Here is a 14,377-nt window from a genome sequence, read left to right on the forward strand (position 1 = left end):
GCTGAAAACTTTGGTTTAGTGCAAGTGAAATGAGCTCATGCTAACATGGCGACAGCTTTTTTGTTTTTAAAAGATATAAAAAAGATATAGCAGATGGCATAAATCACTTAACAATCCTTTTAAATAAACCCGGGATGAAATTATGCTCACAGATCCTTATAAATTAGGCTTTTACGCACAAAAATGAAGATATAGAGTTAGAGTCTACACTCACTGCATGCTTCACATAAATGTTTTAAAAGATGTTTTCAATCATTTTCAATAAACCAGGGGTGAAATAATAAATCTGAGCGTGACATGTACGTGCAAAGCATTCTGTTTGATGGCTGTGAAGACATCCGACTAAAAAAAAAAAAAAAAAATTGTAAAAATATGCATAAAGATTTCCACAAATCAATGTCGTAGATGTTGAAAATCGTACTGTGTGAGGGAAAACGGTGACGAGAGGTGGAGGATATCAGGTAAACAGACATGTAAACAGTCGAGGCTGCATTTTGTGATGAAAATCCCTCACCTGTATATGGAAACGTTCTCAATGAGGTCTGTCGTCTCCGAGTCTGTGATGACGATGCCTTTGGGCGAGACCGTCAGTGTGACTTTGCGAAACTTCTTAGCGCTGGCTCTGGCCTGTGAATACGAAACAAAAACAAAAACACATATTATTAACATATTATACCCTATATTTCTCCAAGTTAACCTAGTTCCCTGGTGTCATAATGAAGAACCACAGCAGTTAAATCACCCTGCCAAAACAGCCTTGTTCAGAACGCTCAGTTTTGAGTGCCTGTCTCTTTAAATGCAAATGAGACAACGAACTACGTCAGCGTCACTGAGGCTCCGGCAGCTAACAGCAGTTAGCATGTGGAAAAGCCATTATTATTGCAGTCAAATATAACATGTATCCACTGGACACGTAAATCCTCCGAGGTCGGAAGTTTGTGTAGAACTCTGTGCTGCACTGTGCAGCCAAGAATAGACTTCCGCTCTTCCGGATACTATTGCCCTCGCCTGCACTCTCGCATTTTTTAGGGACAAAGCGGAGCTCCACGAGACAACAATTCCAGGAATCTCTCATTGTGATTTTTAAAAAAAAAACTTGCCTCAGGCATAGACAGTTTGTGTCATTCTGACATTAATATGAGTGTGACGCCGCGGCTATAGCGCGTCCTCACGCGTCCGTATAATGGCCGCACTAACGATCCCTCAATAGATAAACAAGGGATTTGCATTCACAAGGTGCATGTGTTCACACCGTTAACATGTATCGTTGTTGACTGTGTTAGGCGTTAGGTTTAGTTTGGGTGCGGTTAACTGATGGATGCATACATGACGTTGAAGCACACCAAACATTCTCCCACGCATTCACACGCATTTCATTCATTCATTGTCATTTCACTCACTCGCGGCAAAACATAGTTTGGTAGTTTAGTAGAAAGATAATAATTGCAGCGGAAACCGCGGAGCCTCAACGTATTGTCCTAATTAAAGAATCATAACTGTTTAGGTGTCAAGTTAAAACTTCTTACCGTCGCTTTCACCGAGTATTTCCGTGTGCGTCTAGAAAGCGCGCTCCCGACACGGGAGGGCTATATGGACGGGCGCGTTCGCGAATGACGCACTTGCGTCAGCATTAAATCAATAAGTGTTGTTTAACCATGTACTCTGTATGTTATGATATGTGTACACGCAGTGAGGTTATATATTAGACCTAATGTGTAGTTTATAGTGATCCGGTACCATTTTAACTGAATTAAGTGTGCATTTGCAAAATGTAATGTAAACACCCCTGGCTGTCTGAAACCTAGTGGTAGGTACCAATTAAGGGTGGGTTTCCTAAGGGGATAAATACAGCAGAGCTTCATTTGGTAGGGGCTCTCAGAGGGAATGGAAGTGATGCCAGATTCGCTAGTCCCTATATCACTAAAAAGGTATTGTGGTTATACCTTAGTAAAGCCTTGCTGCGCCAAGTGCTCTATTTACTTTGACTGAATATAGTCCTAGTTTTTTGTTTATTTTATTTATTCAGTATTTCCTTTCTAGAGTTTTCCTTTTTTTTGTATTGATTTTTTTCTAAACAATGTGCGCTGGTTGATCAACATCTGGTGATGATACAAATAAAAATCATCACTGAAGACATTTCTGCCTGACCAACGTCATTTGTGTCTACCCTTAAGACCCTCGACAAACTACCTATTAACAATGAGCCAATTTGATTTTTCATCAAACACCAAAAAAATGCTCGAATGTGACAGTAGCTGCAGAGCAAAAGCAAGCACCCTGTGAGAGTTGTCCCAGAAATGTGGGGAATTTATAAAACATGACAGAAGAGGAGGGGGTGGGGCGGGGGGGGGGGGGGGTGGAGAAAAAGGCTGCAATGTGTAACCCAGAACGAGCACTCGAGGTCGGGCTGGCTGCCACCGACTCGCCCTGCCTGCTCCGCTCCATCTGGACCGTCAGAAAGCACCGCCATAGATGCTGAGCTTGCGATCCGTTTCGAGCGCCAGCTGACAACGACAGTGACCTCCTTACCATGAAATTACTGAATGCAGTTTAGCTGCGCACTGAAATGATGTCAGGGAGAGGGGACTGGGGGGGGGGGGGGATAAAAAGAGGTTAAGGAAAGAATATTAAAAGTAAACGATTCACAGATAAATGCATAAAATCATTCTGCGTGAGCACAAACACTGAAGAGACCCTGAGGCTGAAAACGGTCTGAAAACTAGGACTTCTCAAGGACTACAAGAACAGGGTCATGTATGTCCTTGTATTAGAGAAATACAAACAGCACATTCTGTTTAAACCCACAGCACTTGTGTTGTGTCTGACTATGGCAGCTGATTCACGTAGGAGGTGCAAACAACTGGTGCAACATGTTCTGCTCTTTGGTTACAAGTGTCTTTCAGCAAGAGGCAAGTTCAGCCTAAATGGAAAAGTCACTAATGTATTCAGTTAACCTGTTCGGGTTGATTGGTTTCCAAGGGAACCAAACGGAGACAACTGAGCTTCTTCATCTGTCCTAGTGTAAATCAATTGAATTTTTAATCCTGCCATTAGGTTCTGTTCAGTCTGTAATTGAGAACTGGGGGGAGTTTGTGATTAGACTCCATGTGCCAGGCTTTTTTCTTTCTGCAGAGAAAGGCTTTTCCACAGATTAGACATTTTCATTGTTGGCAGTATTCAGTGAATAATGTGAGTGTTTGTGTGTGCTGGAAAGGAGGAAACACTAATATTATGTTTATATATAATTGCAATAGACGCAGGAAAAACGCTTCTTCTTTTTTAACCATGGAGGATGGGATAAAATTAACAGCAGCGCTCAGAAAAACATCGCATTACTAATCTGACAGCTGTAAATGTTCAGCTGCCATATTTGTGTTAACTGTAAGTGACAGTTAACACAGTGACTCATTTGCATAAAAGGTACCAATTTCTGTCCTGACCACATTGTCGCACATCATCAGGTAACATGCACTACCGTTCAAAAGTTTGTTGTCACAGAAATGTCCTTATTTTTGAAGGAAAAGCACTTTTTTTCAATGAATATAACATTAAATGAATCAGAAATACACTCTATACATTGTTTACATAGTAAAACGACTATTTTAGCTGCAAACGTCTGGTTTTTAATGGAATATGTACATAGGTGTATAGAGGCCCATTTCCAGCAACCATCTCTCCAGTGTTCTAATGGTACATTGTGTTTGCTAATAGCGTTAGAAGGCAATCGGATGATTAGAAAACCCTTGTGCAATGATGTTAGCACAGCTGAAAACTGTTTTGCTGGTTCTTTGACGAAAGGGCAACATTATTATTTGGAATAAAAATCATTACTTCTAATCTTGTCAATGTCTTGACTATATTTTCTATTCATTTTGCAACTCTTTCGATGAATAAAAGTGTAACTTTTAATGGAAAACACAAAAAAATTGTACAGGTGACCCCAAACTTTTGAACAGTAGTGTAAGATAACATTTAAAAATGCAAAAAGTATTCTCTTTAAAGTCTTTCACATAATGTACATTTCAGTTTGAGGCTTCAGTTTCTGAACATCACATGGGACGTTCTATAAAAAGCAGAACTCTTCACAGTGTTCACAAGGCTATCATCTCGTCTTCAGAACTATTACTACTATTACTATTATTACATTATTATGAGCTGCGAGCAGAAGTTGGATTTTGTCAAGCAGGAAAATCAGAGCAAGAAACTGTAATTACAGCTAAACGTCGGCGTCAGGAGGGAGCCGTGACTCACCGTGGTGACAATTCTATGAATGGCAGCAGAGGCCATGTCCTCTCCTTTAGGCTGGCCCACCAGGGTCATACCCAGGTACTTGACGTTGAACACCATCCCCTCCAACAAAGTTTCCTTGGTGTCGGTCCAGTTCTCTGGCAGCTCTGATTGGACAAAAGGACAAATCTGCGATTACTGAAAAGTATTCAAATGAATGCAGTGTCTGTTTGTATGTGTATACATTTAAAATTCTAAATTATCCTTTTAAAGTGCCAAAGAGAGAGCAAATGAGTCAAATCACTGCTCAAGGTCAAACTGTGGATCTATGATCTGTTTATATAAAAACATATGCAGTATCGGAATAATATATTTATATTGTGCTTATGAAATGCATTGGGAGATAAAAATGTGATAATTAGATAAACTCTATAAAGAGAGCATGTTTATCAGAGTGCAAAGTCATCAGTAACTGAATCACATATTCTGTTCATTGGTGTGTTTGAGATTTCCGAATTTTAATCCATCTTCTCAAATCCACAGAAATCTAAGAGGGATTTGTTGCCATCTTTGCCATCCAAGCTTAAATTCCTGTGAAAGAAACACACAGAAGTGGGTGTTGATAGGAAACACAGACCGACTATGATGTTCTGCTGCTGTTGTTACTCCAACAAGTGGCAGCTAACCTGCTTCTGTAGCTCACCACTGCATAAAAGGGAGGGGGGGCTGTGCTCATGCAGAAAGCCTAGAATACCTCTCAAAGCATCAGGAAAGGAATAGAGCATCAGAAGTCATCCATAATCCATTAATTAAGAACCAAAGCACTCTTTTAACACTAAAAAGATCAAATTTATTTAATAATCCATCCATCTTCTACCACTTTATCCTTCACATGAGGGTCACTGGTGCCTGCATGCCCAATCGAATTCCACACACTTTTGCGTCACCGTATGCACGCAGATTTCCTCCCGAAAATGCTCGTCTAAATGCGGAATAAAAAGTGAAGACGCGACGCCACTTTTGCGTCTTCTTTTCAGACCGTCGTCATGTAAACGTAGCCTTAGAGAGTCCAATTTGCCTAATCCATAAATCTGCATGTTGAGGAAACTGGAGAACCTGGAGAAAACCCACACACACACGGGGGAGAACATTTTAACTCCATGCAGAAAGGCCCTTGTTCTGACCGGTTCACGAACCCGGATCTTCTTGCTACACAAACCATGTGGCCCTCTATCTGTACTCACCAAATAAGGTAAAGAATATGTAAAGAGGAGCATGGAAAGAGAAAAATGTGGGGGGGAAAGACACAAACACACACATAATCACTGTCCAACACTCTACTGGGCTATACTGGCACCAAACGCTCCGCATGGGCTCAGCCATCTGTTACTGGCAGGCCCCATGCAGCTGTGAAGGCGAACAGCAGAGAGCTCCATCCCCGTTTGCCACTTCCAACAACTCTGAATTATTAACTAATCTTCAGTCACACTGTGGGGGCAGCTTCAAAACCACACACGGCACCATTTGATGGGTTTAACATGTGATTGCTGAGATTTGACTGTTCTGAGCACAGTTTATTATTATTATACATAGGAGTGTGTCAGTTTTGGTTTAAGTACTCCTTAAAACTTTTCCCAGAACAACACAGGTTCACAGATTGAAAAACAAACAAAACCACAAAATAAAAAAAAGTAATGGGTCTCACAGATTCTTTGTTATCCTCTTAAAACCTTCCAGTAAACAATGAGCTATAGTTAGACTCCTACTCACTGAGTCTTTACTTCTTATCATTAACAAGGACATGCTGGTGCTTTAGCATTGTAACGATGTAGCAAATATGCATATTTTTTTAGTCTTATACAAGTTTATTTTGAGTCCAGATTCAGACTTTATTGATCCCCGAAGGGCAATTCACTCACAGCTCAGCACATCTGCATCGCATTCAGTCTTAATTAACAACCGTTAGCACCAACAGACTGACAGACAATGAAGTAAATAACAATGATCAAAATAAATACATTAAGACATTGCTAAAATAATATATAATGCGAGTAAAGGTGCCATAAAAATGACAGCTTTTCAAATTCTTACACTGTCTTGCACTGGGATGCATAGTACCAGGGACCTGAAGGCATCGCCTCAAACTTAACCACAGGAATGTGCTGGGGTTGCCAATGGAGGTGGCTTTCCTTATTACCTGCCTCTCACAGAGGGATTTCAAATCTTTTTGGCTGACACCAATGATCTTGGAGCAGGTCTCAATGTAACCCAGGCTGTTTTTCTCCTTAAAAGATAGCCCAGTGGAAAAAAGATAAAGAGAAGAGTTTAGCTTCCTCAGCAGGTTAATTTTTGGATCACAGAATCTATAGCTAACACTCTCTTTATGTTCGCCATTGTGTCTAAAAATCAATAATCATGTCCTTGGTTTTCTCTGTGTTTTTTTGTCACACCACGAAACAAATTCATCCAAAGAAGGAACATTGATCAGACTCCATGAACCATGAAAGCAGAGACAGGATATCGTCAGAACATTTAACCTGTAAATCTGTTCTGCTGAGAAGTTCTACAGCTGTCTGTGTACATAAGAAAAAGCAAATGTTTTTACACACAACTCTGCAGTGAGCCACTGTTTGAGATCGTTTTTCCTGGGCATTCCTGCTGAATCCTAGCAGTAAGGAAGTTTAAAATCAGTACTGACAAAAGATCTGGTCAGTGAAATCCAGTGAAAGTACTCGAAGAATGCAAACCTCTGGCGAGGTTAACAGTTGTCCTAAAGTTGATCCAAAACCACCCAATACTTGTTTCAGTTTCCTGCTCAGTCTTTACACAGAACAGATTTGCAAATGGTCAATTTATCCATCCATCCATCCATTATCTACCATTAAATGGTAGATAATAACATTTTTATTGTCCACCGGAGGGTAGCGAGGGTGCTGTGCCAATCTCGGTTGACATAGGGCGATAGGCGGGGTACACCCTGGAAAGTTCGCCAGTCCATCGCAGGGCCACACAGAGACAAACAACCATTCACTCTCACACCTATGGTCAATTTAGAGTGACCAATTTACCTAATCCCCAAATTTTCATGCTTTTGTGGGAGGAAGCCGGAGAACCTGGAGAAAACCCGCACACACACACACACGTGGAGAACATGCAAACTCCACGCAGAAAGGCTCCGGGTCTTCGTGTTGCAAAGGCAAGAACGTGAACCACAACGCCAACCGTGCGGCCCAAACGGTCAATTTAAAACTATTAAAATGTACTTTATTTTGACAGGCTTCAATGTGTATAGTTTGCGTCAACGCAATCCACGTCACAGCAGCTCCCCACGGCCCAACGCTTTACTGTATGGCTGTATCCTCCGATCTGTCACAAAGCTATAAAGCTAAAGTGCTACAGTCCATGTTGTGTCTTCACCAGGCTGCACACATGAATTATTAAAAGGGGGCTTCATGTTGATGCTGCAGGGTTTCCAATATATTATCCCCCATAAAAGAGGAGGGCTTAAATTTTTAATAAATCCTGTGTGAGTCTGCAGAGAGACGGCGACTGATAAGAGTGACAGGAACAAGCGGAGGGAGGCTAATTGGATTTTAACGTGTTGGGGGGAGAAAAAAAAAAGAAAACGCTGATGAGAACTCAGTGGCACAAGAAGAGAACATTTTCGAGAGGCCAACGTAGCCTATAAATGTGCATGATAGTGCACTGACGACGTGTGCATCTTTATAAAACTGATACTTGGCACCGCTTTCACTCCATTATCTTCACACAAAAGCCTCACAAGTGGGACAAATGTAAATAGAACCAGGGCGTCGAGATGTCCTGACGCTGATGACAGTTACTGCTGCTGCCCCTGAATCGCTGGACACCGTTGAACAAAAGAGCCGACCAGTGAAGACCAGCTGACTCAGGGAAGCGTTATCCGAGTATAAATGGCTACCGCGTGCTCTGCGCGCCTTCGGCTGCACGCTGCGATTTACCAGCTGTCCGTTTGAGCTCCGCGCTCTGTAATTTAATTTGCTCGGAGGAGTCAAAAAACCGAACCCCGTGTGAAACGAAACAGCGACACTGGGGGGTTAATTAACGACGCAAACAGGAGCGCGCAGAAATTCCAACTGTGGCACTATGTTACTGCTTAAGAGGGCATGTACAGGCTCACAGAGGGCACTCAGTCCCAAAGATACCATCGTGTGACTTAATACACAATCTGTTAGAATAAGTGTTTACTCAAGGGTTAAACTTAATGAGTGTTTCCTTTCATTCTTCCTACCACCACACCCCCTTGATATCATCCATTTGCTTAGCTGTTTCACTCATCTGATGGAACTTTGAATCTGGGACACCACCTTGACAGGGACTGCAATCTAGGCCGTACATTCAGGGAGCATGGTGGGTGCAGATAGTGTGTGTGTAGGGGGTTGTGGGGTCTGACAAAGTCTCCTTTCTCGATCTCAGTCTCTCTTCTTATCGTTTTCTTAACACCACCGTCGCTCTTTGACCCTGAACGGTAGAGTTTTGGGACAAGCGATGCTTCAAACGACAACAAAGCACAGCCATGGGATCAAATACCTGATGTTGCCTAGCAACCCCCCCCCGGTAGCAGCAGCGGGGCAGGGAGGTGGGTACCTGCAAATTGCATTACTGAACATCTTGGCCCGTGATCAAAAGGAGTGTTCAAACACTGGTGTAATCATCCTGCGCTCTAAATGGAGCAGTACATAAAACTCCCCTCTGGACCTCATCATGTGCCATTTTTTTTTTTCAATGCATCACCATCCTCATTTTGTAATCATTATCACAGAAAACTGGGAGCAGCAGCAAATCCAAACAAATGACAAGCTGGAACTGGTACAAAAAATAATGAATTGAAAAACAAGTAATTGCAAAAGTATTTCACTCTCTTGCGGGAAATGGAATAATATGGTGTTTCTGTTGTGTTTGTGGGTTACAGAGGAGGAAGAGAGAATAGTTCTAGTAAGTAACCAGGAGTGAATGCACCTCCTTATTTGATTATCCTCATCACTAGATCTAATCAATGGAAAGGACATAAGAAAATGGAAAAATCACTTGAAACTATAATGGATTTTCATAGATTTTTTTGTGGTACTTGTGATTTTTTATCCCACAAAGAGAAATTGAAGCAAATCCAATAGAAGTCATGATTCCAGGACCAGAAAGATGAGATTTAATTGGCTTTTTGTTTAATTTTAGCACAGAGGGGTCAACCGCCAACTGTATCATTCAATTCCCTTCAAATCGTTTGATTCATTTCCCCTGAATAAATAAAATATACAAGTTTAATAATTCAGGTTCATCATGAATCAACTATTTGCCTGAGAGGTCTTTGCATGAGTCAGTGTTGGATTTAAAACGTGAGCCCTTTCGCACCAAAAACTCCTCATTAATTGCTTTGCTTCAAAACGACCAAAAAACCTGCCGCTAATCATAATAATGATGTTATGAGTTATGTATCGCTAGGACCGAACAAATAAATCTTATGTAAAAGGTCGACTGTTAAACTTAGACTGTGAATATGAGAGCGGCATTCACGTTAATGTACTTGCGAACTAATCGTAAACTTATCAACGTCACAATATGACAATAAAACAAAACAGAATTATGGTGAAATTCTGCAGTGCTGCCCAAACATCTTAAAATAAGACAAATCACCATGATTTATAAGAGAATATCTGTCAAAATAAACACAATTTAATTTATTTTTAGTGCTGGGTGCGTTAACGGAGGTTAACGGCGTCAACGTTAACGCATGACCGGAAAAAGACGCGAGTGGCGTCATGTTTATTTGACTCCAGATTGTCAAAATTAATCTCTAAAGTACCGCTAAACTTAGCTAAAAAACAGAGGCACACATACGCAGTACACAGGTATGCTAGTTATTTGTAGCGCTGCTCTTTTTGTTTAATAAACAGACTGCTCCAGTTCGACTGGAGGCACACTAACGGAGCTAACTGGTAAACGGTGCCTGGACTCCGGTGTCGCGGCACGTAAACATGATGTCACGTGCGGCTTTTTCCCGGTCAGTCGCCATGGAAACGCGATGTGCGTTAACTTAGTGCCCGGACTATTTATTTTACCATATCATGTCGCTCTAATTGATGTAATAAGACTTTTCCTATAACGTCCTGCATGCTTAATAACCTTTATCATCTTTCTTGTTAGAAGCCTCTTTTTTCCTCAGAAGAGTCCAGAGAATCAAACACTGGTGTTACTCCACAGGCCGAGCACAGATTATTACAATAAGAGTCAACTAAGGCGCTTGGGAGTTTTGTTCCTGAATGACTTCCTGTACTGTAGTGTATTTATAGCCAGCATGACATCCCACAGTGAAAATTGAACCAACATTTGCTCGGCAGACAGTGACAGTTGGCATGATGCTGTGCGGGAGGGAGGGAGGGAATGAGCAAGATAAACAGAAAATTACTTTTCCTTATTTTAACAAGCCACATGCCACATAATTCCCCCAATGCAGAGTCCCCAGAGTACAGAAACACCAGAATAACTGAAAATACTATTTCATTATTCTCTTCCCGAGATTAAAAGAAACAAAAGCTATTTCCATTAGAAATTAGAAAATACAGATTTAAACCTCATAGTCTCACTACATGTGTTAGGCTCAGTCAGATTACAAGGCTGCAGGGATTGATATCAAATTATTTTAGTGTGTGGACATTTGAATAAATATCTAATTGCGATATGCGACATGATTTGCGATATGAGAGGAATTGGTCATTTTTACATAATTCAAAATGATTAACGTCTGATATTTGTGCAGATCTGTGAGAAATAAAGATGCTTTCTTCAGTCTGGAGAATATGATGTGCATATATTAGGACAATATTTCATCTAAAATGGTCATGTGACACACATTTTGGCTTTAAAAAAAGAATAGAGAAATTGGTTCCAAATTTCAAACACATGCAAATTATATTATCTAATATGCGGCCCTGCAACATGAATGAGAAAAGTGATTACAGATGACTCAAAAATATCACTGTTTGTGTGTGTGTGATGCAATACTAATATCACAACACTGAACACAGATATCAGTCCAATAAGGTTTTATGCACTCTTGAAACAACTTAGCAGTTATTAAGACATTATGGGGTGATGCGTTTACCACCGACCTCCAACCAGCTATTAGTGTTAATGATACAACTGCACAGCAGATAATTGCAGCAATCACTCATGTCCTTGTCACATGACTGAGGCGGCGGACGACGTCACTCTTTAAAGCCAGTTTGAAGCATGTACATAAGAAGCAGAATAGCGGCGGTTTCACAGCGCCAACGTTAATGCATTACGACTGTAGGCACGCTAACGGGGCTAAAGGAGCTAATGCAGCTAAGGGAGCTAACTGGTAAACAGTGCCAGGACTCCGGTGTCGCGGCACGTAAAACATGACGTCACGCGCGTCTTTTTCCCGTCAGTTGTCATGGAAACGCGTCGTTGCGTTAACCTAGTCATTTCCTGCACATTTTCACCAGATAAACTATAAAATGAGACACACTTTGAGACAAGGTTATTGAACATAAGCAGGGATTTAGCAGCTAAAACGGTCAGACAACAACTGGTAGAGAGCAAAAAAGAGCTCTGAGGAGTAAGTGTTGTAAGAAAGAGTATTTTATGACGATATTTGGATGAGTTATGTGTGAGAAATCTGTGTAAATCCATTTAAATATGTGGGGTAAGAGTTAAGAGTTGCAGTTATGGTTGTAGTTTATCTATCAACTTGCACAGCGAAGGTCCACTGAAAGCACCAAGGAACATTTTTATTGAGTGGCTCAGCAACAACTATTTGTCGATGCTGCTGCTGCTGCCGCCGCCTGTTAAAAATGCTCATGAAATTTCCATACAAGTCATGAGCGAAAATGTAACACCAAAATGACCTCAATGCATATTTAATGTTATCGTTAATAGCTCACAATTTAAGGGCAGTTAAACTGTTACAGCACATAGAATAACATAATATGAGGTAAAAGTAAACATTTGCAGAATCATGCCAGGATACTGTAGAGAGCGCAAAAAAATTAACAATGAACGCACTTCCTTACTGAAAAGGAATCTTTCCTCACGGCAATTTATTCATACAGTATAACTGCTCTGCACCGCGGAGGGATCATTTTCATTAGCAATTCAAACAGCACATGATTTTCTGTTTGCTGATACAGATCTTTTTCCCGCTGGTGTCTGCCGGGCTCCCGTTTCCAGCGCATCATCAACTATAAATATCTCCTTCAAAGAAAATCCATGCAAAAAAGAAAAAAAAAAAGAGCTTTATTTTTACATTTTTTTCCAGTGATAAAAGCCAGGCCTTGTAAGAGGAAACAAGAAAACAGATCCCCCCCCCAGCTCGAGCCGAGTGCTACAGTGTACAGGAAAACAAAGTCTTTTGCTCGAGCAATCATTAGCCTCCTCATCCATTATCACACCAAAGCCAAGCAAGTCACCTTCGAGAGCTGCTAATCTCATTTGAGACAGTGCCATTCTGTGCCCCGCTAATAGATGAGGGCTTCCCACAGGAATCCCCCCCCACTAATGGGGTAGAGCACTTCAGACCCTTCCATGCGAGTGATGGATGCTAGTCTGACACAGCTGGATACCTCGGCTCACGTCTCATGTCTCTGGGGTGTCAGGAAGGTGGGATTGGAGGGTTAGATGTAAGAGCTGAAGCTTTAATAACAGAGTGGAAATTACTCATCCAAACATTATTTCCTGGAACATTTTTTCCTTTTATTTAAGAACTAAAACACTCCTGGGCTAGTTTGGCCTCAGAGGGTTAACGGGGTTATATACATGAGATCAAACCGTAGATTAGTAGGTTACATAATAATCATTATGGCTGATGGCTCTGTGGTGGCCATCTTTTATTGTTTGGACAGCAGACAGGATGAGGCTGGGCAGACTGATAAGAAAAGCCAGGTCCACGCTCATTTGACCCAGAGGAGGTGATGTGAAATAGGATGATGGGAAACTATTATCTCACAATGGATGGACAACCATGTTCCCCTACAGGACGCCATCGCAGCTCCTCCAGGGACACACAGACACATCCTAGTATGACAGCTTGTTTCCATCCTGCTGTTAAACTGTACAACCACCAATCATCCTATGTTTATCCAGTACTGTGCATTACCAATATTGCCATATTTGTTTATTCCTAGATGTTCAAATACATTTTTATTATTCATATATATTCACTTTTGACTGTTTTAACTGGTAAATGTCCCCCGTTGAGGGACTAATAAAGGACCATCTTATCTCGTGTTGTCTTTTCTCGTCACAACAAACATCTGCAACCGAACCTTTGATGGGCTTTTAATCATGGCCTACTTTTTTTTTTTGTCCACGTTAATGTAGCCGCCTGTAAAGATTCACAGATTGTAGATTGAAGCCGCATCTACGGTCTTCCTTTCAACCATGGCTTTAGAGATAAGACAACAATCATGATAAAAAATGAAAGACAAATCATGTTATCTTACATGTTTACATGGTATAGTACTGAAATATTCAAGTACTACCCAGAAATCAACTCAATTAGTATTAAAATTGGTGGTATGGTATACGGTCACATTAGATTGTGTCAGTTGAGCCAGAAAAGGTATAGATTCAGTGTTTCCCGTACATTCATCCTGCAGCACTGTGCCTCTGCTGCTAGATTAATGAGCACTGCTGCTCAATCGTCACAAGAGGAAACTTGCACTGCAGATTAAGACACAAAAACCTCCAGAATAATAGTCAAGAATGACTATTATGAGGCCAAGTGTTTTTGACTTAAAGAATACGGGTTGTGCCATCGTGGCAGATGCAAACATTGTGCTATTTTACACATTAGGAAAATTAAATCTCTTTGAATGACCCACATATTTGTGTCTACTTTGATTTCTTCAAATTCTCCAGGACTGAGGGAAGCCTGAAAATAGGATTTTAAAACATAAGGAGAGCATGTCACCACCTTACCAGTAAAACACTAGGCTTTTGTTTCTTATAATTTCACCACATAAACCACTTAAACATTAAAAAAAAAAACTAGTATCATAAACACCACATATTAAAAATATATTGAGGCAAACACAGAGCAGCAGGCACTTTTCTTGGCTTTTGAAAATGTGATCGCCAGCATCTGGCTTCG

The 14,377-nt window shown here is 41.0% G+C and overlaps 1 protein-coding gene across 1 annotated transcript in view; it reads right to left on the reverse strand.

The window, feature by feature from the left end:
* The window catches only part of LOC310935360 (low density lipoprotein receptor adapter protein 1), a gene marked incomplete at both ends in the record, with an annotated part of 37,749 nt that overhangs the window by 13,790 nt on the left and 9,582 nt on the right, over window positions 1-14,377 (reverse strand). Inside the window, 2 exons of the mRNA XM_083899242.1 lie at window positions 515-627; window positions 4,252-4,394. Coding sequence (XP_083755368.1) covers window positions 515-627; window positions 4,252-4,394 — 256 coding nt within the window. The remainder of the gene's footprint in view (window positions 1-514; window positions 628-4,251; window positions 4,395-14,377) is intronic.

Source organism: Microchirus variegatus (genome assembly GCF_963457635.1).
Source record: "Microchirus variegatus genome assembly, chromosome: 12".
Taxonomy (NCBI): Eukaryota; Metazoa; Chordata; class Actinopteri; order Pleuronectiformes; family Soleidae; genus Microchirus; species Microchirus variegatus.